The 25,659-nt window shown below is 40.8% G+C and overlaps 1 protein-coding gene and 1 pseudogene across 2 annotated transcripts in view; both read right to left on the reverse strand.

Moving 5' to 3' along the window:
• Positions 1-18,158, reverse strand: part of SRGAP1 (SLIT-ROBO Rho GTPase activating protein 1) — a 296,184-nt gene extending 278,026 nt beyond the window's left edge. For both annotated transcript variants that reach the window (XM_070454662.1, XM_070454661.1), the window contains exon 1: positions 17,130-18,158. In XM_070454662.1, the coding sequence (XP_070310763.1) occupies positions 17,130-17,196 (67 nt within the window). In that variant the 5' untranslated portion in view covers positions 17,197-18,158. The remainder of the gene's footprint in view (positions 1-17,129) is intronic.
• A 2,685-nt stretch (positions 18,159-20,843) lies between these two features.
• Positions 20,844-21,505, reverse strand: LOC110141239 (high mobility group nucleosome-binding domain-containing protein 3 pseudogene; annotated as a pseudogene).
• Positions 21,506-25,659: the final 4,154 nt, after the last annotated feature.

The raw sequence follows: 25,659 nt of genomic DNA on the forward strand, positions 1-25,659 counted from the left end.
AACACTGATACAACCTCCCTCAAAAGGAACACACTGTAGATGTTAGCTGCCGGCACTCGTAGACACAAACAATAATAACTACAGGCAACGTTTAAACAGTAAGTCCCCAACATACGAACAAGGTCTGTTGGGAAAGCATATTTTTAAGTCCAATTTATTTTCAGGTCCAGCAAAGTTAGCCTATGTACTCAACTAACACAGCAGATGATATAGTACTGTCCTGTAATAGGTTTATCATCCTTTTCATACAAATAATACCTTTTTTAAAAACCCACAAAAAATAAATATTTTAATCTTAGAGTACAGCAGCTTGAAACGTAGAACAGTAGAGTATAATAGCTGGCATACAGAGGCTGGCCTCAAGTGAACAGGCAAGAAGAGTTATTGACTGGAAGAGGGAGAAGAAGTGGGAGGTGGCAGAGCTGAAGGACCATCAGCAATAGGAGACCGAAGGCAAGCAGAAATTTCACTCATGCCTGATGTTGAAGGCACAGGTTCTGGTTCCTTGCTGGAAACAGATACCCATTTGCACCTTTGAAAGTTCACAACTTGAAAGTTCGTGTGGAGGGGACTCACTGTGTTGTAACCAGGCAATTTGCATCAGGAAACAAGCAAAACTCTGGACCCACGCCCTTTTCTGATTCATTATGAAAGGCGTCTAGATCTTAGCTCAAAGCAATCAAATGATAAAAGACTTGAAAGGCACAGTGAACACATGAAGGTGAACACAGAGAAGAAATCAGACTGAAGTTGTGAAAGATATAAACCGCTGATGAGTGACATTAGATGAGTCTCTATCTTAGCTGTCTTGAGCAAGGGTGCTGCTCTGCTTAAAGAGAGTAGAGAAACAGACACACATATACACACTCTATCCACATATCCCATCTGGAAGAAAATGAGAGGAGTATGCCTTTGACAGCAGCTAGGAAAACTATGGTTCTCTCCATTTGTTTGGCAGATTTATTTTTGGCAACCCTTAATGAAGAAGGGCTTCCCTGGTGGCTCAGAGGTTAAAGCATCTGCCTGCAATGCAGGAGACCTGGGTTGGGAAGATCCCCTGGAGAAGGAAATGGCAGTCCACTCCAGTACTCTTGCCTGGAAAAATCCCATGGACAGAGGAGCCTGGTGGGTTACACTTCATAGGGTAGCAAAGAGTCAGACACGACTGAGCGACTTCACAATGAAAAAGGAGAACAGGTTAAAGGCAAAGCAACCTACATCTCTAGCTGCAATCACACTCATGAAGAAAACAGAATTCATTATCTCTCAAGGTTTTCTGATACAAGGAATTGTAACAAAGTGTCTCTTTGTAGATAAAGGTCCTAGAGAAAGCCTATCAAAACAATTCTTTTAAGACTGGGTCCAGTATAGCTTCTGGTGATTGGCTAACTATCTGTCATTGCTTTTCTAAAGAACCGTTAAAATTCCCAGTTTTTAGTGTTTGCTTTGTAAAACTGAAGTCTGTTTAGTCATTTTAATCTCTCTGGAGATGAATACGTTTTTTAAATTATTTAAGAAAAAAATCTGTCACTAATAAAGACAACAGCTTCAGGTATAGCAGTAGTAAATAACAGTCATTATTATAGTAGCTTATTTTTACTGAGCCCTTACTAACTGCCAAGAGCAGTGCTAAACTCAACATGCATGCAGTGCTCTATTTAAAATGGATTGCTGACAAGGACCTGCGGTATAGCACAGGGAACTCTGTTCAATGTTTTGGAGCAGCCTGAATGGGAGGAGTGTTTGGGTGAGAATGGATACATGTATACCACAGATGAGTCCCTCTGCTGTCCACTTGAAACCATCACAACAATGTCAGTTGGCTATACTGCAATACAAAGTAAAGAATTTAAAAACAAAAACAAAAAAAAGAGCAGGGCTAACTTCTTTTCAGGTACAATTTCATTTAATCCTCCAAACAATTCTTATAAAATAAACGTAATCATTTTTCTCATTTCCAAGTTAGAAAACTGAGGTTCCAGAAGAACCGTAATTTGAACTGGACTTACCCAAGGTATTAACCTGTCCACTGTGCTGCCTTTTTAAATGAAGCCCACTCACTGAAACTGATGAAGATTAAAAGGACAGAGGTGGCCACTGGTAAATGTCACCACTGTCCCATTCGAAGGGCAATCTTGTCTCTGAATCAACAAAGAACAGCAAGTAACAGTAGAAGCCATGAAAGGGAAAAGACAGCTCTCTATGCACGTCTATGGAACGCTGCCGACCAACACTACTCACACACGGGCCAGAGAACTGTCGGCTGCAGACCCACAGTGAGATAAAGAGCTCGTGCCAAAACCTAAATCAACACATCACTAAGCACTGTTTAGTTTAGCTGACATTTGTGTGGAGCAAGACTTTCTGGATAAAGGAAGCAGGGCCATGATTTACCATATCTCCTCAAGGACTGTCAATAAATGGTTCTGACCAGCCCTGGTCTACGGACCAACTCTGAGCAGCAACAATCTACTGTTGAATAAAAAGCAAGTCTACAGTAACTATCCTGCGAATGACCACATTTGTTCACTAAACAGGTAGGTAGGGAAATACCATGAACACAAATGCCAGTGATGCCAACGGAAGAGTAAACTGCAAATGATTTGAGAATTGCCATTTTTTGCCTTATCAATTCTGTAGTTTAGCCAAAAACAAATTTTTATAGCCATGAGTTACATGAGTGGGATTTTTTTAAAAAGAGAAAGTGTTTTCTTTGTTTATTCTTACTAAGTATTTTTAAAAATTAACTAAAGTCCATACTTTATTTGGGATTCCCTTAGTTTTTAACTAATGGCGTTTTCCTGCTGCAGAATCCCATCCATGACTTGGTCCCCAGGTCTCCTTAGGCTCTTCTTGACTACTAAATCTTTTTTTTTTTTCATTTATTTTTATTAGTTGGAGGCTAATTACTTTACATCATTGCAGTGGTTTTTGTCATACATTGAAATGAATTAGCCATGGATTTACATGTATTCCCCATCCCGGTCCCCCCTCCCACCTCCCTCTCCACCCCATCCCTCTGGGTCTTCCCAGTGCACCAGGCCCGAGCACTTGATCTTGACTACTAAATCTTTCACAATCTAAAGTTGATTATTATTGCAGTACATAAAAGTAGCAATACACTAACACTTTTTAGGCACTTACTATGTGCCAGTCAGTTTGTTTGTTCAATACTCTACTTGTTTTACCAATGCTCTGAGTGAAGTACTATTATTTCTATTTTATAGGCAAGGAAAGTGAGGCAGGATGAGAGGAAGTTATCTGCTTACAATCCAATAGCTGGAGAGTAGCTGAGGCAGGATTTGGACCCCAGGTCAGCAGTCTGATTTCTGAGGCTATGCTACAAACTACTATGCTATACAGAATACTTATCAATTTATGCAGGTATGTTTATTTCAGAGTGTTACCTGGTATTTGAAAACGGGACATTAGGAGAATGTCAGAAACTGCCAGAAGATGACTGACCACAAAGACAATAAAAGCCATTTTTATTGCGTTTGACAGTGCACAGGGCTTTCTGTACATTATTTCACAATTTAATACCAAGACCAATGGAGGAAATGAGATACCTAACAGATAAGAGACTAAAAATGTTAACCTGACTAGGAAGTAGAGTTCCCAGCCCCAGAAAAGATATATTTATTTGTCGATTAGGTATTTGGAGAATGTAGAAAAAAACACATACCACTAAAACTCTGAATTCTATAAAAATACAGTCTGGAAATTTCTCAAACATGCACTTTTGGTGACACATTTGAGAGTTCCCATTAACATTTTTAAAACAATTGGTAACTGAAGGTCAGCTCGAAATGGAGTGGCCATTTGAAAAGGCATTCACTAACACACACTCTCTCTTTGTAGTATACTCAGCGAACTTTTCTAAGGGACATGAAATCTAACAAATTCTCCTTTCTAAAGTCTCATGATTTACCAGCTTTCTGTGCCGTATTTTTACTAGGGAATGCATCTACTGTCTGTAATAACGAAAACTGAGCACAGCAAAGAAATGAGAGCAAATTATTCAAGTCAGGAGTCAGCCCAGCTGCTTAAGAGCCTTCTAAAGAGCTGCTTTTCACCCACCTGTCCTTATCTCTCTGTCCCCTGAAGACAGGCAGCAGGCAGCTCCCTGCAGCAGCGGCCACACCTTTGGCTCCGAGTTGCAGAATTACTGCTGGTGTTTGCGGGTTATAATTTGACTGAACTGTTGTCCATCATCAATATGTGAACAAGGGAAAGCCATCACTGACCCTCAAAGAGAACTGCTCACTGGACACTGACAAGACATCAAAATATGCCACACAGCCATGACATACAGAAAATAAGACGAGTAGAATGACTTCCTTCTACTCTCTCTTCTTTGGTAAATAATGTTGGCAGTCGGTGGTGGCTTACTTCCATTTTCACAGCCAGACTAAAATCTGGAAGGCCCCAGATGTCAAAAGTTCCTGATTTACATAAGATAAGCAGACACCTATTGTTCTATCTTAACTGCTGGAGGTCTGGGAGAGAGAACTGTTTTTGTAAGCTGCACCTTCAGATAAGCAAATAATAAAAGGGCCAAAGTCCAAAGAAAGGTCTTCCACAGATCAACTGAGGAGTTAGAAATGACAGCCCAGAAACTGGGACGTCAAACACTTTAAGAACTGCTGGGACTTTGTAAACGCTCCTTACGCTACTCTGGCTATTCTGCTGTGATGCCAAGAAGGCTAGAGGATGCTACCTTTTCCAGGAGGCCCTGAATTATTACAGGTCACTGCAGCCACCTCTAGACTACAACTCCAAGGGATGAAATGGCAGAAACAGCTCCGAAAGAAAAGGAAAGCTGTTACCTGCAAACTCCAGGAATGAAAGACCAGACTCTGCATGATTAACAACAGAAGCAAAACCCCAGTTTTCCAGCAGCATCTCAGATTATCCAGAAAAGTGTGGATGTTTTCATGTGCCGCCACATCAAAGCCTTTCATTGATCCTCACTACACACTTTCATCCCTAAAATCCACATAGCCTGGATTTTTCCGTGTGCAGACATAAACCTACACATGAAGAACTTGAAAGTGTCAGGGTAACATTATTTGCTCTTCTCTCCAGTGTAGATCTTGGGTTATAAGAATCATTCTAGAGGGCAGGGACAATACCCCTATAATTCTCTTTAGGAAAAAACATAGACTGATTCTTCCCAGTAAACCTGACCTATATATATTTTTGGGTTCTCTTGCTAAAACACAACTTGATACTGAATGAATTAAAAATAATTGTATGAAAGTTACTGAGAGCAGATTTAAAAGTTTTCATCACAAGAAAAAATATTTTATGTGTGGTGATGTTCTTACTGTAGTGCTCCTTTGGCAATATTCACAACTATAGAATCATTATGTCGTACACCTGAAACTGTAATATGCTAGTCGCTCAGCCGTGTCTGACTCTTTGCGACCCCGTGGACCATAGCCCTCCAGGCTCCTCTGTCCCTGGGATTCTCCAGGCAAGAACACTGGAGTGGGTTGCCATGCCCTCCTCCACACCTGAAACTAATATACTATTATATAATGATATAATATTATAGTGTCAATATTAATATAATGTCAAATATATCTCAATAAAAAATGTAATAAATTGATGGGCTTGGAATTCCCTGGTGGTCCAGTGGTTAAGAATCCATCTGCCAATGCAGGGGACCTGGTGCAGGAGGATTTCACAGGCCATGGGGCAAGTAAGCTCGTGTGCTCCAGCTGCTGGAGGCCGTGTTCAGTAACAAGAAAAGCCATCACAATGAGAAGCCTGAGCACCGCAACTAGAAAATAGGCCGTGTGCAACAACAGAGACCCAGAGCAGCAAGAACAAATTAATTAATTTTTCAAAACTGATGGGCTCAAAAAACAAAAACAAAAACAACCTACTGAATAATAGGCTTCCTGCAGTATATTGTAAATTTAGATAGATAGCCCTGACTCTTCTCACTGAAACTAAAATGCTGGATAAAATATTTTTTAAATATGATTTTAACCACATCACCAGTTTTCATATAAGTAAGGAATTTTAAAAGCCCCAAAACAAGATGAAGTCAGTATAAAACAGGTCAAATGATAACAAGTGCTATGGAGAGAGAGAACGCAAGAGAAGGAAGATGGGAAGAGCCACAGGAGGTGGAGGCTTATAATCTTAAATAGCATGGTCAAAGAAAACATGGTCAAGAAAAATATTTCAAAAGATCAGTATAATCAGACCATGTTCTATAATGACAATGCAATTAAGTTAGAAATTAGCAACAAAATGATAAATGAAATAACTTTGTATCTGAAAAATTTAAAACACTTTTAAACAGACTATGAGTCACAGAAAAAATCACAATGGAAATTAGAAAGTACACAAAACCAAAAGATAAGAAAAACAATACATGTAAAAATTTTTAGAGATATACATTCAGTTCAGTTCAGTTCAGTCACTCAGTTGTGTCCAACTCTTTGTGACCCCATGGACCACAACATGCCAGGCCTCCCTGTCCATCACTAACTCCTGGAGTTTACTCAAACTCATGTCCATCGAGTTGGTGATGCCATCCAACCGTCTCATCCTCTGTCACCCCCTTTTCCTCCCGCCTTCAATCTTTCCCAGCATCAGGGTCTTTTCAAATGAGTCAGCCCTTTGCATCAAGTGGCCAAAGTATTGGAGTTTCAGCTTCATTAGTCCTTCCAATGAGTATTTAGGACTGATTTCCTTTAGGATGGACTGGTTGGATATCCTTGCAGTCCAAGGGACTCTCAAGAGTCCAACACCACAGTTCAAAAGCATCAATTCTTTAGCGTTCAGTTTTCTTCATAGTCCAACTCTCACATTACTATATATAAAATGCAAATAGGTAACCAAGGACCTACTGTATAGCACAGGGAACTATATACAGTATTTTAGAATCTAAAATGGAAAGAATCTAAAAAAAGAAAATATATATATTTTACATGTATAACATATATTCAGTTTTTATATAACTGAATCACTTTGCTATATATCTGAAACTACCACAACACTGTATATCAACTATACTTCAAAAAAGAAAAAGAAAAGCTACATATGCTATCCTGTTAAAGTAAACACTAAACATGGAAAGATAATCTTGCAGAATGCATGTAAAGCAATACTTAGAGGAAATTTTATTACCTTACATGTTTACATTATAAAAAGTAAGAACTTGGAAGATAAATAAGAATTTTAAAAAAGGATCAGCAAATAATGCTCACAAAAAAAGTAAAAGGAAGGGAATCATAGGGAGGAAACATACTAACAAAATAGAAAACAAATACACAATACAGTAAATCAAAGAAGTATAAAACTCGTTCTTTGAAAAGACTAATAAAATAAACATACCTCTGGCAAGGTCAATCATGGAAAAAAGGGAGAAGACACACATACAAACAATTGTTATTAACAGAAAAGAAGTATAACTGCAGATGCTGCAGAGATTAAAAAGGTATGAGAATACAGTAAACAATTTTATGTCAATAAATTAGGAAATCTGTAAATTCAAAAGCAATGGCAGTTTTTTTTTCTTGATGAAAATACTAGACCTAGATGACTTCAGTAAACATTTAAGAGTCACATGGTTCCAGTCTTACATGAATTCCTCCAGAGAACAGCAAAAGGAAATGAATGATCTGCAACTAATTTCAAACACTTCAAAAAAATAAATTACTCACAGAAAGTACTCAGATTGCAATGCGGTAATTATATTTTTTAAAAAAATATAAATAGCCTCACTTTTCAATGTAAAGTCATACTTCTTTATATCTCATAGGTAAGAAACCATTGTAAGAAATTCAGAATACTCAGAACATAATTTTAATAAACTTCACAAGATCAAAATTGGCTAGATGAAGCAAAAACAGTACTTTAAGGCAAACTATCATAAATATTTATTAGGGGAGAAGAACAGATGCCTTTCTTAAAAATAATGCTTTTGTTATAAATAACGTTTACATTAGAAAAAAAATGCATTGCCTTAAATGCTTATAATAGCAAAGAAGGATAGAAACAATGAGCTTGAAAGCTACTAGGAGTAAAACTACCAAATGACTCAACAATCCCACTACTGGGCATATACCCTGAGGATCATAATTGAAAAAGATACATGTATCCCAGTGTTTATCGCAGCACTATTTACCATAGCTAGGACATGGAAGCAGCCTAGATGTCCATCGACAGATTAATGGATAAAGAAGTTGTGGTACATACATGCAATGGAATATTACTAAGCCATAAAAAGGAACACATCTGAGTCAGTTCTAAAGAGGTGGATGAAACTAGAGCCTATTATAGAGTGAAGTAAGTCAGAAAGAGAAAAGAGAAGAGAAGAGAAAAGAAAAAAAATATTGTATATTAATGCATATATATGGAATCTAGAAAGATGGCAATGATGAACCTATTTAGAGAACAGATTTGTAGGTACAGTGGGGGAAGGAGAGGGTAGGATAAGTAGAGAGTAGCATTGAGTGAATCTGTTGTATGACACAGACACCTCAGACCTGGTCTCCGTGACTACCTAGCGGGGTGGGATGGGGTGGAGGCGGGAGGCAGATTTAAGAGGGAGGGGAAATACGTATACCTATGGCTGATTCACACTGATATATGGCAGAAACCAACACAGTATTGTAAAGCAATTATCCTCTAATTAAAAATAAATTAAAAAAACTTAAAAACAAATGAGCTGTATGTCCAACTTAAGAAAACAGATAAAGAACAGAATAATTCTGAAAAAAATTTAAAGGATGATAATAAAGGTAAGAGTAGAAATCAATAAAAGAGAAAAGAAAAAACAACAAAAAAAGACAACCCCCTTTTAAAATTTAGCAAAGAGATGAGGCAAAAATAAATATTTTAAAATAACATTTTATTTTTTATTTATTTCTAAATTTTTATTTGTTAGCCACACCACATGGCTTGTGGGATCTTAGTTCCCCGAACAGAGATTGAACTTGGGCCCTCACAGTGAAAGCTCCAAGTCCTAACCACTGGACTGCCAGGGAATTCCCTAAAATGGTACTTTAAATTAAATACAAGTCAGCCCTTATTTCAATAATATACTATCATCAACATTATGTCAATGTATCTGAAAACATACAGAAAATGGAGACATCTTTAGAAAAACATAACTTACCAAAACTGACTTCAGAAGGAATATAAAGAATAAATAATCCTATCACTAATAAAACTAAAGCTTAACTGCTGATAAGCAGTTAAAAGTTCTTCACACAAAGAAAATAACTAGACTCAAGTAAGCCATTTCACGGACCTTTCAAGAGAAGGAATATTCCACAATTTCAAAGTCTTCCACAAAATGGAAAGAGAAGCAGTACTCTCCAGCGCATTCTGTGAGGCTAGTGTAAGTGAAATAAGAACAGACAAGGACAGTGTCCGAAAGAAAAGCCAGCCATGCGTCTATTTTGTTTCAGAATGTAGGGACAACAACCAACCAACCAAGCAAAAAACAATAAAAAAACCCACTTCCCCCGCAAAAACCTAAACTAAATACTGGCAAGCTGAATGCAACTATTTACATATATAATACAATGATGAAGACAGGTTTAATTCTGGAACACAGAGATGGCTTAATATTAGAAACTCTATAAATATTTCTCATTACATTAACTGATTAAAGAAGAAAAAATAATATCAATAAGTGCAAAAAGAAAAAAAGATAACTTTCAACCAACTATTAATGATTAAAACTTCAAGTAAACAGAGAATATGTGAGATCTTACCTAACCTGATGAGAATATATATAACAAAATGAAAACAATCATTATCCTTCATGGGAGAAAAAAGGCTTGAAAACACTCCCTTTAAATCCAGAACGAGAAAAGAATGCCAATTCACTACATTTATCAACTTCATACTCAAAATTCTGCCGAGGGCAAAAACAGAGGAATAAATTAAAGCCAAAAGGATTGGGAAGGAGGAAATGTAATTGTCTTTATTTGCAAATAATAAGATTTTATAACCAAAAAATGAACAAATTATTTGTAATAATAATAAACTAGCAAGGCGGCTGGATATAAGACTTTTATACAGAAGTAAATGGCATTTCTGCACACCAGAAACAATTAAAAAACAATTTTAAAAGAGATATCACATACAGTAAGAAAAGTGAAATAAATCTAACAAAAGACATAGAAAATACAAAACTTTACAGTAAGATATTTAAAAATAACTAAATAAATGCAGAAATACTCATATTCATGTGTAATTAGAATTTATAATCTAATATAAAAATGCCAGTTCTCTGCTAATTGCTCTATAATTTCACAGTTTTAATCAAACTGCCAATGGACTTCCCATGGAAGGAAAAGTGATTCTAAAACGCACATAAAAGAGAAAGGATCAAGATCACCAAAATACTTTTGAAAGGATATAAGGAAGGAGAATTTGGCCTACCAGACATAATGTAAATTATTCACTAAATTGTAAATAATTATTCAAAAATATTTCTCCATACCATAAAATGTTCTTCAAAAACCAGTGTTAATGACTTCACATGTTTAAGTTAGCTAATTATTCCCAAGTGGAATTTAGTTAACTATTCTCCACTGTTGGACATTTAGATTGTTTCCAGCTTTGCAACTTTCTAAAGATGTTACATTTGAGTTCAATTTAATTTTGTGGTAATACCTGATTGTCGGACACCCTAGATGAACATGTTGGTTATACTATAAAGGAATAATAATTCAAAATGATTACTTTATCCATTCAATTAATATTTAATGAAGTTCTATTGGAGATGTGGGAGATAATAGACAATAATTTTTAATATCAAATTGCTGTTATGTCGGTTCTATCGCAATAAAGCTGGAAAAAAGCAGAGTGCTCTCATAAGCAAAAGCAAATGAACAGTTACATGCAAAAAAGCTCATTTCTACACTGATTTTTTTTTTAATTTACTTAAATTTATTTATTTGGCTGAGCTGGGTCTTGTAGCTTTGCAGGATTGTTGGGGCATGCAAACTCAGAGGCAGCATGTGGGATCTAGTTCCCTGACCAAAGATGGAACCTAAACTCCCTGCCTGGGGAACATGGAGTCTTAACCACTGGACAACCAGGGAAGACCCTCTATAATGATTTTAAAACAAAATATTTTGCTATGAAATTAAGTCAGAGACTTTATTGGGCATTATAAGAATCCTTTTTGTCACAGGACTACAGTTTTCATTTTCCATTTGGCATCATTAAGCTGCATGCAAGCTCAGTCATGTGGGACTCTTTGTGACCCCATGGACTGTAGCCCACCAGGCTCCTCTGTCCATGGGATTTCCCAGGCAAGAATACTGGAGTGGGTTGCCATTTCCTCCTCCAGGGGATCTTCCTGACCCGGGGATTGAACCCACCTCTCCTGTGTCTCCTGCATTCCAGGAGGATTCTTTACTGCTTGAGTAATCAGGGAAGCTCACTTTGTATCATTAAAGGAAGAGGACATTTTAAACAAAAGTTGTAAGCAAACACATGGCAGCCTAGGAAATGTGCTTCTCAGCTCTGTTATATGTACTTGGATAAAAAGCAATGACAGAATTAAGAAATCCACCTTAGAAGGAGCTGGGCATCCCTCTGGTTTGCCTATTACATATCCTTTTTTAATTCCACCATGAAACTCACTCTATTCTAAGAGTACAGAGCACTTTATTAGAATGGCTTATAATCGCCCACTTTGGGATCTATTTAGGCAGCAGATTGGTGATTATGTATTTGAATTTCAAAAAGCTTGTCCAACTCAGAATGTAAAAAGGAGCAGTTGAAACTAAAGAAAATAAAAATTAAACAGATAACAAAGCCTAATTTTTAAAGACTATTCATTAGTGCCAAGTCTGTAATAAAGGCTTTCCACAAATCACCTCACAGAAGCCTCACAAAGGAAAGGAAGTAAGTACTACTATCAATATTATTCCCATTTTACAGATGAAGAAATTGACTAATAGTGGTCAAATATATCATTAGTGGCAGGGCTGAGTGGCTAATACCAAAGTTTCTGCTCTTAAACAGTATGTTCTATTTCTTCCCATCCTGAGATATCAACAGGTGAGCACAAATACGCTGCTAGTAAACTAGAAGGTAACTTGGGACCAACAAATAAAAACACCTTCAATTACCAAAAAAGTATTCAAGGAACTGTCTCTAATATCAGTTTCTGACTTCAAACCACTAAAACAAAAAGAGACTGAGTGATTAGACATACAGTTTACTTGGCTTTTGTTTTTTTAATCTTAATTCTCAGTGGTATAATTTGAAATAAAAACAAGTAGCATAAAAAAGGGTATGGTCAATCCACAAAGTAGACTCTCAACTGGACCAGAGCTGAGGATATAGGGGTTCCTGACCTATTTATCTCAGCTCAGAGTAAGAAACCAATATAAATGGTTAGAGCTCAGATTTTTCATCCCATAGCATATGCCAACCCTCATTGTATTTCAGAAGAACATGCTTTGCTTAAGAATTTCTCCAGAACTATTCCTTAAGATATTTTCAAACTCACGAAACTAATCAGGTTTTCTGGACAATCTAAGAGGTCTTATTGCAATGGTTACAATTAGCATGACCAAAATTTTAAATGCGTTACATTTGTACATATTCACCTATTTTTTCCCCTTGATCTCAAAGGCATGATGTGAAGCTACTGCCCGGGCACTGTGGTTTCTTGAAATGATCTTGCTTGAAATTTAGCTGTTAATCACTTTAATTAACTCCTCTGTTAATAGATAAGAGTTGTTCTGTCTTTCATCTAGCTATGATTTCTTCAAGGGATGTAAAGTCTAAATAGGTAAGTGTTCTATCTCCTACTCTACTTTGTGAGGAATCTAAAAACCAAACCAATCTGATCTGCTACTGAAAAGCAGAGAACCTGGGTTCCAGTTGCACATATATTACAGTTAATTGTACAACTGACATGATGCCTCCTTATACTGTATAAGTGGGCTGGACAGGAAATGTTTAAAGTCCTTCCCAACTATAAAATTTTAATTCACAATTTAAACTGTTATTTTCTACTACAAGCTAAATGAAAGAACATTAGACGTAGACACAGGTTCCGTATGAGTGACAGAACCACTTTTAATTTCCCCACTGAAACCTATCACATGATGTGAGGTCCTATCAAATTGAACTGGCAATTTCTTATGCTCCATCTGCTACCAAAATGTACTATTTGTAGTTCAGGCAGCAGGGTGGTTGAAGAACAACAGATTTTCTTGGCACTTCCTGCACATATGGCATGTAGATGAGAGTACGAGATTATCCCTTGGAAAATACTGCAAATAATAGCTGTCAATTCTTAGCAACTAACAACATGCATTATTAAAAACAAACACAACTTCCCATCCATGAGTTTCACCTCATAAAATGTGTCTTTTGATTCTTCTGAATCCCATATGTGAACCCATATTTTTTATATGGACTCTATAATATTTCTGCTGCAGAATTCAAAAATTACTAGATCTCTGAAATCCACAGATAATCCTCAAACCTTCTGCTAGCCACTTGCTACCACTTGCTATGATCTTTTCCACTGCTAAGTTTTTTGCCAGAGATGCTAAAAGTAGTGTAGTCAAGTGGTCTGAGTTTCATATACTTTTCCAGACCAGCTTGCTTTTTAAGGCCCCACACAAACAAGAGATTAATTTCTCTGGATTCTAAATCTTTGGGAAATTGACCAACATGCATGAAATAATCCTTCTCCTCCTAACACATGCCTTTTAAATTATTGCTTGGGGTGTTTTTGTCCTTGATTTAAACCTATCTGTTCCTTTAACTAGTCATAACCTCCAATTCTTCCCCCTCTTACAATCCCGTTCTCTACTTTTCTGAATGTGATTTTATTATTTTTTCTGTGTTCTCTACGTGAATGAATGAGTACATGAGTGCTCAGTCATGTCTGACAGCCCGCCAGATTCCTCTGCCATAGAATTTTGCAGGCAAGAATACTGGAGTGGGTTGCCACCTCCTACTCCAAGGGATCTTCCTGACCCAGGGATCGAACCCACCTCTTCTGTTTTCAGCATTGGCAGGTGGATTCTTTACTACTGCTCTACCTGGGTATTACACTTTAATTCCCTGAGAACTCAGATATGAATTCATTACGAAAAAAGTTAAAGCAAAGGTGACTCTCCCATATATGTAAGTCATCCAGAGAGTTCAATATATGTGGCTTTATTAATTCAGAAGAGACCTGTTAAGTCTTCTCTTAATGAGCCCAATACAGCTAGGTTTTCCTCCAGCGATAGAATGAGCCATCTTCCTTTTGTTTACCATCAGATGAAATAACGGCTAGAACTGAAAGAGTTGGTTGTTCCAAAACCACCTATCTTTAACTAGTGGACTAGCATTCTGCCTGGATGAGACACTCAACCTTAAAGAGGGGAGGAAAAGAAACAGAAAACCAGGATCCTACCTCTGAAACTATTCTTAATGAGGGACCTATTCTCACTTCACAGACAGCAGGCCTCAGGCACTATTTAATTCTCATTTCTCTCTCATTGTCTTCTTGATATTGCCTAGTAAATTCAGGTGAATTTGTGCCATTCAAAGTGTATATGGTCCAATTCCATTGGATTTCCCTACTCCCATATTGACATATGGATATAAGGATCTGGTATTAGGGGAAACGAGATCAAACCAGTCAATCCTAAAGGAAATCAACCCTGACTATTCACTGAAGCTTCAACACTTTGGCCACGTGATGCAAAGAGTTGACTAACTGGAAAAGCCTCTGATGTTGGGAAAGGTTGGCTGCAAAAGGAGAAGGGGGAAAAAAAAAAGGAGAAGGGGGTGGCAGAGGGTGAGATGGTTTGATAACGTCCCCAACTCAATGGATAGGAATTTGAGCAAACTCTGGGAGATAGTTAAGGACAGAGGAGCTGGGTGTGCTGCAGTCCACGGGTGGGAAACAACTCAGCACCTGAACAACAGTCAACAGAATATGGCCAAAGTGATTCTGGAACTTCTGGGGCTAGGTGGTGAGAAGCTTTGCAGCATCCCCCTGGGTATCTCGGACCCAGTTATCGTAAGAAGTGCAGCTGTCCTGAGAATGGCGTGTGTGAAAAGGGGAAGATGACAGTTCAGCCCATGGGGTCATGAAGAGCTGGATATGACTTAGCGACTGAACGTCAACAACAGTAAGGGTCTGGGTTAGACACAGGATGTGTCAGCATTGCAGAGGAAGCAGATGAATGTGGACACAGAGCCCGACGAGAAAGGCAGTTCAGGCGCAGCCAAGAGTCACAAAGCTGCCTGAGGACTCCCAGGTGAGTGAGGTGGGCTGAAGGGAACAGACTACTTTTTATGGGTCGGAATCGGTTCCAAAAATAATTTTCACCATGTTCATAATTTTTCCTTGGATTGGATTTGATGGTCACGTTTTAAACACGGCAACACACCCCATTTTATTGATTTTTAAACCAATGTTCAGGGCCTAAACTCTCAAAGTATATAAGTTACCAGGTAACTATAGAATTCACTAATCATGAGAATATTTTTCAGATACGGACTTCATCATGAACAAACAACCTTAGAGCAGAAATAAAGAAACCAGTTCTTGGAAGTAGAAGCTGCCAGTCAGCGCTGCAGACAGTACAAAAGCCAGACTGCCATCCCTTGAAGACCTGCCACAAAGAGCCATGCAGAAAAACTGCACAGAGAAATGATGATTGTGAACGGGAGTTCTACCTGAGAAAGGCTGTTGACTTGTTAAGAAAAGAAAGGTTATGCTCATTAGAAAGTTTATCTGTCTCTAAGCAAATAATTACTTCTCTGCTAAAATAACTTCCATGTCAATGTAACCAGTTCCCACAAGCATACATTATCTTATAACTGCAAGCAGATAAAAATCTGTTTCCTGAAGAGTGTTCATCTTCACTCCATTACTGGAGTCAACCTGAAGGAAACATAAGTCCCTGGGCTTGCAGATAGTGTTTGCCTCTGGTCATAAGTCGGTCCAGATTCTCACTGATTCACAGAGGGTTTCCCTACCAGGTCCTTTCACCGGACTCCAGGCATTTTCACAACTTGACCACACAAAAGAACTCCGAGGCTGCTCCTGACTTTCCCAAGACAAGTACAGGAATGCCTTTCTCTGCAGCCCTTTCATAAGATTGTGTCTGTACAAACACAGGTGTCTACAAAGCAATTTTTATCAACTTTGCACTGAATATTCCAAAGAACAGCAGTAACCTCAACACTCCATCCATTGTCTCAATGGATGGGAAAAGCTACCAGTGAGAGACCATAGAGGAAGAGAAAAAATAAACAACAAATATATGTTTATTAAACACTTCAACAGCAACACAAAATACTTGTACCAGAGAGAAAAATATATATTTTAAACCGCAAGACACATTCAGTAAAAATGCCATAATCAGCCTTAACTAGATTCCTTCATTAGGTGACCATGTAAATGGATTCAAACTACTACTCAAACATTCAAACCTTCATTTTACATGCAAGTGGCCTTCAGCAAATGATAAAGCAATATCCCCGTGTGAGTGTGAAAGATGGCACTGAATTCCGGCCCATTATAGAGGAAGAGTCAGATTCCACTAGTCCTTTCTTGGTTTAACTGCCAGGCTTTTAGGGAGCTGTTTTATAGAAGGGGGACTCGCCCTGATAAATTAGTGATTAGTGCAAATGTCTCCAATTTCCTGCACTCAAGGAAGCTCTAGACCACTTCGGGTCCAGACTTCAGAAAAATGACTGCTTAAAAGAAAAAAAAAAATTACATGACAATGTATCAATGGCTGTGACAATGGTATTATTCTAAAAAAAAAAAACAACAAAGATGCTGGTGAAGATCCCTGGGGGGAACCTCCGCCGCTGCCCACCTCCTGTGTAAGTCGCCGGCAAAAGGTGGTTAATTTAAAGCCAGTTCTCCCCTGTTGGAGGCGGCGAGCTGGCAGCGGGGGAGAGCCACCCGGTTTCCAGCTCCCCGTGGACCCGACGGGACTGGAGCTGAGCCTGGCTTTCACGAAGCCCCGGGTGGTTCAACCAGGCGCTCCGGCGGTCCCTCGCGACCTTCCTCCAGCGCAGACCCCCAAGTTAGAAACGCGACTCCCGGAGCACAATGCCAAGGAAGCACACAAAAGGAGCGAGGCAGCCGCTCCCACCCGTACCTTTGACTTGACTTTCATACTCGGCGATGATCTCTTTGTCCTTTTTGAATCTGCTCGGAGTGGACATTATCCAGCTGTTCGGGGTTGGCTCTCAATGGGCAAGTTCTGTGAGGGCTCACCGACCAGGCAGTCTCCTCGGAGAAGCGGAGAGTTGTACTCCCAAATGCCGGGACCCCAGAAGCAGCACCGACGGGGGGGAGAGGAGGAGGAGGGGAAAAAGGAGCGAGCCGAGGACTAGATTAACCCGGGCGCTGGCACCATACTCTCGGGATCGAGCTGCCGTCGGCGATGCGGCGGGGAGCCCAGGGCTCGCGGCCGGCGAGGCCCGGCGCGCCGGCGAACTCCAGCGGGCGAGTGGCGGGGGGCGTCTCCCTGCCCACCCCACCCGGGGCCCGGCCACTTCCTCTATAGCCGCTGGGCGGACGCGGGGATCGCGCCGGCGCTCCGCACCATTGTTAGCCCCCCGCACCGGGCGCGTGGGGCAGGGCCAGCCGGGGAGGGCGGGCGCCGCGACCCTCCCTTCCTGCTCGGCCGCCCGCTCCGGCGCTCAGGGGTCCCGCCCCGGCTGGGGATGCTGCTGCCGCTCCTCCGTCGGCACACACGGCTGCTACCGCCCGGGGCAGGGGAGACGAATCGCGATCCCAAAGCGAGTCCCGGGCGGCCGCCGCGAGGATGGCTTACGCGTCCTGGGCGCAGCCCCGGCGGAGTTTAGGTTTCCACCGCCGGCGCCTCGCGGGGCCTCCGCCTCCTGGGCCACCGGGCGCCGAGACGGCCTCTTTCTCGCCGTCCCCCTTGCCGCTGCTGCCCCCAGGAGGCCGCCGGCTACCCGCACACCCGCACGCGCCCCGGGAGGAGCCGCGCCCCTGGCGGCCGCAAAGTTGCAGGCGCGCTCACGGCCCGCGGCTCCCCGGCGCCTGGGGAGCGAGCTGCGGGCGGCAGCGGCCCGGGCGGCCGCGCCGGGCTCGGCAAGGCGGGGCAGGGCTCGCGGGAGGGGCCCGACCGACCGCTCGCTCCCTTCTCCACCCTTGCCCCGCTCCTCCCCACCCGCGCGGTAAGCAAGCGCGGCGCTTCTCCAGGAAGATGGATGCCTCTTGTGGCCAACCGCAGCCCGACCCTGCGAGCCGAGCCCGGCGGCCGTGGGCGACGCCCCCAGCGCCTCCCCGGCTCGCGCTGCCCCAGCCGCTGGAAAACCCCACCCGAGCGGTAGGCAGTCTTCGACCCAGGGTGAGCGCTGTGGTGGGGCTCTTTTGAGTCCAGTGGGGAAAATCAGACTTTGGATGTCTCCCTGAACGAATGGGATGTTAGTCCCAACCCCAGTAGGAACACTGGAGTCTGAATTGTCTTGGATGTTAAGAATCAAAAAAGAGCGAAGCTATTCCACCAGGCAGAGAAAAATATCCATCTTGAGCACCATATTCTCCCCATCCTAGAGAATGTCAGGATGGTGGGAAAGGCGTGGTGGGGAAGAAGGTAGTAATTAAGATGTCACTAGGCATGTAAATCCATGGCTAATTCATTTCAATGTATGACAAAAACTACTGTAATGATGTAAAGTAATTAGCCTCCAACTAATAAAAATAAATGGGGAAAAAAAAAAAAAGATGTCACTAGGTTTTGGCGGACACTTTTAGCGTTTGGGACCTTCTCCACCTCCCAGGGGCTCAGTGGTAAAGAATCCGCCTGCCCATGCAGGAGTCGGGGGTTCGATCCCTGAGTGGGGAAGATCTGGAGGAGGAAATGACAACCCACTCCAGTATTCTTGCCTCGAAAATTCCATGGACAGAGGGGCCTGGGGCGGGGGTTGGGGGTTGGGGGGGGGGGGGTTGGGCTACAGTCAATAGCAAGGCAAAGAGTTCGACATGACCGAGCATGCACGCACACCTTCCTTCTCCACGATTATAGGCCTGATTTATCTAAGTGATTTGTCCAAAGGCGTGTCCACATCAAATGGTGCTAGATCTAAAGAGAGTAGGGACTTTGAGACTTTATTCATTCCTGTATCCAGTGATAAGATTTCTTACTGTGGGCCAACCAAATAAGAACTAGGGACTCAGAGTAGAACTCTGCCCTAAAGAGTCTCAAGATCTATTTTGTATAAATAAGTAATTACAGGCAGTACTGTAGAGCTATAAGAGAGCTGATCCCTCTTCCGGAGCCTTGAGGAAAGAAAAATGCACCAAATAAAAGGCTGGGGAAAAAGCTTCCCAGAGAAGAGATATTTGAACTGGATTTAAACAGTGAGTAGTAAGTAGTTTGCCACCTTAGAAAGAGAAATTGTTGCATTTCAGGGAGAAGGACAATCCTACTCTGAGGGAATTGCAAATGAATTACAGGATGCCCTCCTCTGAAATACCAGATCTTTGACAGTAGGTGAAAATTATTAAAAAAAAAAAAAAAATAGTAAAACATACATGTGTTTCAAGTGAGTGCGTGCACATTGTTTTTAGTTATATGGCTTTTTTAAATTTAATTTTTAGGCAAATCTTTTTACTTTATAACAACAGAATAGAATGTAAGGAAAAAGTGAAAAAAATCTTTCCTTTCCATTTTGCGACACAGGAGGTTAACTGTGGAATCCCTGACTGCCCTAGTTTCCTGTGGGGCTGTTTTATGTAAGAGTGTTGGGTGAAGAGCCAGATATCCAAAGCAGAGGCTGAGAAGGAAGGTCAGGGCCAACTGGGAGAGGCCTCCTGTGCTGAGCTCTTGGACACAGTTCTGTAGACAGCAGTGAGCCTTTTTAAGTAGAGAAAGAAGTGTCATGATCACATACATGTTTTATAAGGGTAACTGTTGGCAGCGGGGAAGGATCAGTTGGCCAGGAGAGTAGAGAGACCAGAGGTAAGAAGTATACTTTGGGAGTCAGTTTGGTTCAGTCGCTCACTCGTGTCCATGGACTGCAGCACGCCAGGCCTCCTTGTCCATCACCAACTCCCAGAGCTTGCTCAAACTCATGTCCATTCAGTCAGTGATGCCATCCAACCATCTCATCCTCTGTCGTCCCCTTCTCCTCCTGTCTTCAATCTTTCCCAGCATCAGGGTCTTTTCAAATGAGTCAGCTCTTCGCATCAGGTGGCCAAAGTATTGGTGTTTCAGCTTTGGCATCAGTCCTTCCAATGAATACTCAGGATTGATCTCCTTTAGGATGGACTGGTTGGATCTCCTTGCTGTCCAAGGGACACTCAAGAGTCTTCTCCAACACCACACTTCAAAAGCATCAATTCTTTGGCGCTCAGCTTTCTTTATAGTCCAGCTCTCACATCCATACATGACTACTGGAAAAACCAAAGCTTTGACTAGATGGACCTTTGTTGACAAAGTAATGTCTCTGCTTTTTAATATGCTGTCTAGGTTGGTCATAGCTTTACTTCCAAGGAGCAAGTGTCTTTTAATTTCATGGCTGCAGTCACCATCTGCAGTGATTTTGGAGCCCCCAAAATAAAGTCTCTCACTGTTTCTATTGTTTCCCCACCTATTTGCCATGAAGTGATGGGACCAGATGCCATGATCTTCATTTTCTGAATATTGAGGTTTTTTTTTTTTTTTTGCAGGCAGGAAAACCTTTTATTTTAAACCACAAATAATCAGCAGGTGGCCACAACTATCCATGTTTCACTAAAATCACATAAAACCTAGGTACAAAAGCACCACTGATTATTGCTCTAGAAAAACGGCATGAAAAAATCCAAATACGCACAGTAAAAGCACCACAGTATGCACAGGACTAAATTTTTAAAGCAAGTGGATGGAATGCTGAATCAATTTTACAGACAGCTTCCAATATTAAACCGGTATTTATTTTACTCAAGGATGATGGAAATTTCCAAAAAGCACGACTATGAGAAGGTAAAATGTCCATCCTTATATATTTTTGTATGCCAACTAGTAGAGTCCTAAAAAATTAGCATTTACAAAATACTCGGTAAAAATAGCTTTTAAAAGTTGTCCCAAGAGGTACATAAAATCAACCCCAATTTTCATGACCATTCATTCTCCCTTGTTAGCTACAGATTCAGTTTTCTGTGCCTCTTCAGCTTGAGTGTCACCATTTTCAGCCGGTGCTGCGGTACCTTCCTTCCCAGCTTCCTGCTTCTCCTCCTTCTTCCCTTTAACACCTTTGCTAACCTTTGTTGCTGGTTCTTTCTTAGCAGATGTTTTTCTTGGTTTAGGTTCAGGTTTGGGGGGAGCAGGTTTCGCTGACAACCTGGCAGACCGTCTGGTGGGCTCCTGTTTAGTTACTTTGGATCCATCCTTGCCCTCTGTATTTTCTGGAGACTTTCTCTTTGGCATGACTGTATTCGTGCAGCTGAAAAGTAAAGCAACGGGCTGGAACTGCTGGCACCACCGCTGGATGCTGCCGCCGCCGCAGCTGCTCACGCGCAGGTCTCGGCGTAGCCCCTGAATATTGAGTTTTAAACCAACTTTTTCACTCACCTCATTCACTTTCATCAAGAGGCTCTTTAGTTCTTCTTCACTTTCTGCCATAAGGGTGGTGTCATCTGCATATCTGAGGTTATTGATATTTCTCCTGGTAATCTTGATTCCAGCTTGTGCTTCATCCAGCTTGGCATTTCGCATGATGTACTCTGGATATAAGTTAAATAAGCAGGGTGAGAATTTACAGCCTTGACGTACTCCTTTCCTGATTTGGAACCAGTCTGTTGTTCCATGTCCAGTTCTAACTGTTGCTTCTTAACCTACATACAGATTTCTCAGTTACTTCGGCAGTAACTGTAGTCAAATAAAAATGTATTCATATCATTCATCCATGGTGCCACTGGGGTTTATTTCATATTTGCACCTGGAAAATATAACACGGCAGCAGAGAGTGCAGCCACTGGAAATGAACTGTTGGCTGAGTCTAGACCTTGTAACCTTTAGGTGGTTACAAGCCCCAAAAACAGGGTACCCAGAGGTGAATCTTAGCTGTGCTGCTTCCCAAGGGAGCTGATAAAAATTACTGCATCTCTTGGGGCTTCAGTCTCCTCATCTGAAAAATGGGTAAATGCCTCATTCCTGGGACTGTAATAAACACTTATTGAGAAAATCCTTAAAAAGTACTTCTAAGAACTCCAGACCTTTGTACCTACCCAGTGAGTATTAGTTATCTTTGTTATCTCAGTTTTAATCTGACAGAAAGCAATTTAAACATTGGAGACAGTGTCTTAATCATCTTTATCATGGTGCCCAATAAACTGTCAATAAACTTTTTTTTTCAATGTCAGTGTCTTAATATTAGTAAGCCACCATTTTATTGCTGTAGAAGTTAGGGTCACAAACACAAAACAAATCATTTTGCATACATTCTTATAAGAAGCTTACAAGGTGATTACTATTGTCCTGGTTTCACGGAGAGAATCTGGAAAGTCCAATAACTGCAAAGGCCAGAATTCCAGCCCATATCTACTTGCCTCTAAAGTGAGTTCTCCGAGTTTCTCATTCTTCTGCCTATGAACTTACAGTTCCGACACACTTGCGATGGGGTCTTCCCTGTAGCTCAGATGGTAAAGAATCTGCCTGTAACCTAGGAGTCCTGGGTTTGATCCCTGGGTCGGGAAGATCCTCTGGAGAAGGGAGTGGCAATTCACTCCAAGTATTCTTGCCTGGAGAACCCCATGGCCAGAGGAGCCTGGCGGGCTACAGTCCATGGGATCGCAGAGGGTCAGAAACGACTGAGCGACTAACACTACTATATACTTGGGAAGGAGGTTCACAGAGTGAACTGCGTATGACTGACTGATGGTTTTCCTTGGTGGATCTCTTCTGATCCAGCCATTCAGAGTGATTCACAAGTCACTTCTTTATCTCTTCAAGTTCTCCCAACTTCCCCATATTTTGTCTCACAAACCTTATCCTGAGAATGCCTGTGACAAAATCCAGAAAGCTAGGGCCAGGCAAATCGGGAGACAGTCAACTGTGACTCTGATTCTGTGACTTTGCTCCCCGCTGTGGTCCCTGTTTTCTTAGCTGTGCAACAGAGATGGCTGCACTTTGTCCCTAAACCTACCCCTCCCCCGTCACACTCTCATTCTTAAGGGGCAAGCGGTGAGGAATTTGGGGTGCCTGAAAGTGGGATCCATACTACAAATTAAGCCACTCTGTTAGCTAATATTTTCATTTTAGGACCACTCCAAATTTCCAGAAGTTAATTTCATTATTCGATCAGAAATTCTGGAAGTAGGTAGGAGAATGTACCCAGCTCCTTGCAGCCACAAAATACACCATGCACTTTATTGCAGCATCACTTTGTCTTAGTGGAAAATAATTTCAGTCATTTAAAAGTTAAATACAAACACATTAAGGAGTCAATACCAAATGCACGGAATTTTTTTTTATAGTTTTAGTGTCTAAGAATTTCACATCTAAGGTAGACCAGTCTGCTCCTACTCTTCACATCAGGGATACAGTCTCCTCTGCCCACTGGGATGAAAAAGCTGATGAAACCCTGCCAATATTCTGGGTTATATTATTGGATCCAGCTAGAGTATCAGAACACCAACTGTTGTGCATCCATATCTTATATTGTCTTGACTCTGCGGACACCCCTCTTGGCATCTCAAATTCTTGCAGCAGAGCTTTCTGAAGATTGCATTTTGGTATCATGTCCTGGGGCAGAATTTTATAAAGTATGATCTTACCCCTGACCACCTATATTAGAATCACCTTGGGGGTCTGTTTAGAATTCATGCACGTGGGAGCTCTTCTATACTTAAAGCCACACTTCTCAACTTCAGCGTGCATACAAATCGCCTGTGCATATTTAACCTTATTAAAATAATGTTCTTCTGGAGTGAGGCCTGAGATCCTGCACTTCTAATAAGCTCCTAAGCATGTCAGTAATGCTGCCATGAAGAGCACCCTCGGAGGAGCAAAGAAAATAGGGTCCAAATTTTGGGTTAGGGGAAAGCCCCCCAGTGATTCTTATTGCTTGAGAATTTTGGCTCAAGGGCTATTAAAAGTGTATCCCTATAAAAGATTTGCCACATTTACTCAAGTGAGACTGATGATATGGTCAAGATTTTTTTTTTTCAATTTAATGTATCTCTAAGAAACTGGACTGTTTTCACCTTCAAGATAATAAAGTTTAACTTTTTTCATTTACAAGAGGAAGATAATAATTTCCCTACTAACTTTGTGGTAGGGCTTAAATGCAAAATGTATATAAAACACACACCAAGCCAGGCACATAATACATAAATGTTGGATGTCTTTGTCATTGCTGTTAAGTGTTTTGGTGCAGAAAGTTAACTTCCAGGTGTAGAGCAGAACTGCTGCGACTGTGGAGGACCTTACAGGGTGTTGGTCTCTTATTTGCCTCCTTGTCTAAACTTCCTATGCTAGTTGAGAATTTCTTTATTCCTGATGGGCTTGTTTTGTAGTTGATTGGTTCACGGTGTGTCTGTATTTTCAGTATACCTTACATCTTTTATAGAATGATTTTATAGTCTATCCAGTCCTAGTCAACACATAATTATTGCCTGTGAAGTTGAACCATATGACAATGGTGATATTTGATCGTTTTTGATATAATAGATAGCAATGCCATATGATTCAACCCAATACTATCAGCCTGCAATTAGTGTAAAGAAAATTCGATACTAAAAACCCACTTCCGAATATCCAAGTGAAGGCTCTATTGAACGCTGCCCAGATCTAGGGAAATCCCAGTTGCTCCTAGGTTGGATTAGCCCAGTGCAGTCTGCCAGGTAGTCAATCAAGAAATATTAATCACTGTAGTAAAAGAACTTGGCCCATAATTTAACAGCAGCTTGTGTAAAATGACCGTATAAATAGCTGTTTTCCCTTTCCTGGCAACAGAGGAGTAAAGACAAGCTGTCAAAAGATCTTGCCAATTTCATTCTGATGCACTTTCCCCGGCAGGGATGAGGGCAGAATGTTACAATAAAGAAGAGTTTAGATGACGCCCTGAGGGGTCAATGTGGACAGAGGGTAGGAGAGGAAGGATGGAAAAGGAAGAGGTACAGACATTAGTCACAGGGAACGAAGCAGCAGAAGAGAACAATAAAATGAATGATTCTTCTAAAATGTTCATTTGTGTAATTCAACTCCCCTCCCCACCAGAAAAATTCTCCTCCAATTTTCGAGAAAACTAAAGCCGAAATAAATCGGGGTTTTTAAATATCTGTAATTTTCTTTGAATAAAACTGCTTTAGAATATTTTTAACCATCTGCTGAAAATCACGTTTCCATTTTGCACAAATCATTAAAATAGAATTTGCTTGTTTAATCTCATATTCATAACTTCCAAACATCCACACATAACAGTCTTCTCATCAGAGTTACTATTTTCTGCTTTGAAATCCTACTACAACTTCCCATGTGGCTGTCACAGAATATAAGCAGAATATGAATAGTCAATGAGCCCATCCTGATGAAAGTATTAAAACCCATCACTTATAAATAAAATAAAAAAAGATATGATTACTCAGAGGAAAACAGCCAAAGAAAGTTAGGCGAGAAATGGCAGTTTCAATTCAGCTGTCAGAATCAGAGATGGATTAGTATGTAGCGC

Source organism: Odocoileus virginianus, chromosome 24 (genome assembly GCF_023699985.2).
Source record: "Odocoileus virginianus isolate 20LAN1187 ecotype Illinois chromosome 24, Ovbor_1.2, whole genome shotgun sequence".
In the NCBI taxonomy this organism is placed as follows: Eukaryota; Metazoa; Chordata; class Mammalia; order Artiodactyla; family Cervidae; genus Odocoileus; species Odocoileus virginianus.